Source organism: Sapajus apella, unplaced genomic scaffold, assembly GCF_009761245.1.
Source record: "Sapajus apella isolate SASKATOON/1434 unplaced genomic scaffold, GSC_monkey_1.0 scaffold233, whole genome shotgun sequence".
NCBI classification, from domain to species: Eukaryota; Metazoa; Chordata; class Mammalia; order Primates; family Cebidae; genus Sapajus; species Sapajus apella.
In genome coordinates this window covers 267996-270965 of record NW_022437173.1, presented here as the reverse complement: position 1 = coordinate 270965, position 2970 = coordinate 267996, and the positions used below count along the sequence as shown (strand labels likewise).

At 39.9% G+C, this 2970-nt stretch overlaps 1 protein-coding gene across 1 annotated transcript in view; it reads left to right on the top strand.

The window, feature by feature from the left end:
• Positions 1-381: 381 nt before the first annotated feature.
• LOC116544842 (RNA-binding protein 38-like) overlaps positions 382-2970 on the top strand; it is a 6825-nt gene continuing 4236 nt past the window's right edge. The window contains exon 1 of the mRNA XM_032271428.1: positions 382-416. Within this exon, the coding sequence (XP_032127319.1) occupies positions 382-416 (35 nt within the window). The remainder of the gene's footprint in view (positions 417-2970) is intronic.

Sequence of the window (2970 nt, the reverse complement as noted above, 5' to 3'; positions counted from 1 at the left end):
CGAGTGAAACTCCATCTCAAAAAAAAAAAAAAGAAGAAGAAGAAGAAGAAGACATATACATGTCCAACAAGCATATGAGAAAATGCTCAACATCACTGGTCATTAGAGAAACGCACATCAAAACCTCAATAAGATAGCATGTCACGCTAGTTCTGATGGCTATTATTAAAAAGTCAAAAAAAAAACAACAGCTGCTTGCATTGCTGTGAAGAAAAGGGGACACACAATGCTGCTAGGAATGTAGGTGAGTTCAGCTGTTGTGGAAAACAGTTTGGCCATTTCTCAAAAGAAGTTTAAACAGAATTATCATTTCACCCAGCAATCCCATTATTGAGTATATACCGAATGGAATAGAAATCATTCTACCAAAAAGATATGTGCATGCTAGTGGCTCACGCCTGTAATCCCAGAACTTTGGGAGGCTGAGGTGGGAGTATCACAAGGTCAGGAGTTTGAGACTAGCCTGGCCAATATGGTGAAACCCCATCTCCACTAAAAAATATAAAAATTAGCCAGGCGTGATGGCATACGCCTGTAGTCCCAGCTACTCAGTAGGCTGAGGCAGGAGAATCGCCTGAACCCAAAAGGCAGAGGTTGCAGTGAGCCGAGATTGTGCCACAGCACTACAGCCTGAAAGACAGAGCAAGACCCCGTCTCAAAAAACAAACAACAACAAAAAAACCCAAAAAGAACTTATGTAACCAAATACTCCCTGCACCCCAACAAATTGTGGAAAAATAATAAAAAATTAAATAAAAAATAAGTTTCATTTCCAACTTTGTCAGACTTGTATAACACTGATTTTTTTTAAACGCAAGAAATAATGAAATATAGAAAAAACTCAATCTCCAACTTCTATCAAGCATACTTCACAATAATAAAAATAAAACATCAGCACTTTTCATGTAGTGATAGTAAATTACACAAAATTTCTGAATAATGTATTCCAGTAATATTCATCATTACATATTATATTGAAATATATTAAAATATGAAGAGATAGACCAGGTTAGGAACCTAGTTACCCTGAAAAAGAGAAAATATTTTTTTTAAAAGAAAATATAAAGAGAAAAATAATGTGATCGTAACAATGTGTACGGGAGAAAAATTAATCACCATCATCGTGTCAAATAGGGACAAATGCTTTTTGCGTAAGAAGCTTCCAGCAAACATATATGATATAATCCATTGCCACAGGAGAGAATCAGGAATGACGAGTTCCTACATGGAGAACAAAATGTGAGTTTCTACCCTATCTTCAGGTGCCTTCCCAGAAATGCCCCCAAATTTTCCCAGCAAAAAGCCCATATAAAGCAGTTCCCATTTCCCTCCACAAACTGTGACTCGCAGTGAAAACCACCTTAGATTTTCCTGCAAATCACATTCTTTTCTGGCCTTCTAGAAGATGACAGGAGCCTAGAGAAGGCGGTGCTAGGTGGAGTTACCTGGTGCACGCTTATTGGGATGTGACATTTTGTGGCTATTTGCAAGATCTGTTATCAGTGGTCTTTGCACAGAATGTGCAGTCACCATAGTGCAATAATCCTGTATCTGAGCACCGCACAGGTAACCAGATGTGCTCAATCAGTGTGATCCACATGCTGTGATGTGTGCTGTAGCAGGGCACAGACAGACACAATCAGCTCTGTCAATGTGCAGCCAGGGAGTGTGGCAATGACATGGTTTATTCACAATCGCCATGGAATCTGATGTGGCATTTAAAAAACTGTATGGATCTATATCAAGTGGTGTAAAAACATCACTGATGGGTGAAATCTACTGAATTAGCCAGAAATCTAACCCTGCAAATATATATTTAAATATTGGATAATGAACAGGATATCAGGATGGTGTATATATAATATATATTTTGTATGTGATTTCAGATGCAATTTTAGGTATTCTATGAGATTGTATATGCAGAAGGATACACCTCAAACTGATGAAAATTATAATGTCTGGATATAAATGGCTGCTTTTTATTTTAGTGTTTATTTTATCTTTATGTTTGTTCAGGTGTGTATTAATTTTCTATTTACAGTTGACCACAGGTTAGCCAGCAGTTTACAACAGCGCTGATTTATTTTCTATCCAGTTCATAGATGAGAACTGTGTCAGGTTTTTCTGGGTACTCTGGTCTCCCGAGGCCAAAATCAAGGTCACAGCCATGGGCTCTATTGTTGACGCTCTTGGGGCAGAATTTACTTCTAAGCTCATTCAGATTGTTGTCAAAATTCACCATCGTGCTCCTGAGTTCCAACTACCTCTGCTACTGCATCTCTCTGACATATATTTCTGCTTCAAGGACACACAGGGCCCACGCAGATAATCTAGGATAACTTTCTTTTAGTTTTTAGGTTTTTTTTTTTTTTTTTTTTTTTTTTTTTTGAGACGGAGTTTCGCTCTTGTTACCCAGGCCGCAGTGCAATGGCGCGATCTCGGCTCACCGCAACCTCCGCCTCCCGGGTTCAGGCAATTCTCCTGCCTCAGCCTCCTGAGTCGCTGGGATTACAGGCACATGCCACCATGCCCAGCTGAATTTTTGTAGTTTTTTAGTAGAGACGGGGTTTCACCGTGTTGACCAGGATGGTCTCGATCTCTTGACCTCGTGATCCGCCCGCCTCGGCCTCCCAAAGTGCTGGGATTACAGGCTTGAGCCACCGCGCCCGGCTAAGTTTTTAGTTTTTTGTTTTTTCTTTTGAGGCTGAGTCTCGCTCTGTCGACCAGGCGGGGGCTGCAGTGAGCCGTGATCGCGCCGCTGCACTTCAGCCTGTCGACAGAGCGAGACTCAGTCTCAAAAGAAAAAAAAAAGTCCAATGACTTTTTTTTTAACTCTCATTAATCAGTAAATTACCAGCCAAATTCCTTTTGGCAGGTAATATAACAGAAACACAGGAGTAGCACTCGGAGTTGGAGACCTGCCTAAAACATTATAGAACCGGTAAACTTTTTTTTTTTTTTTTTTTTTTT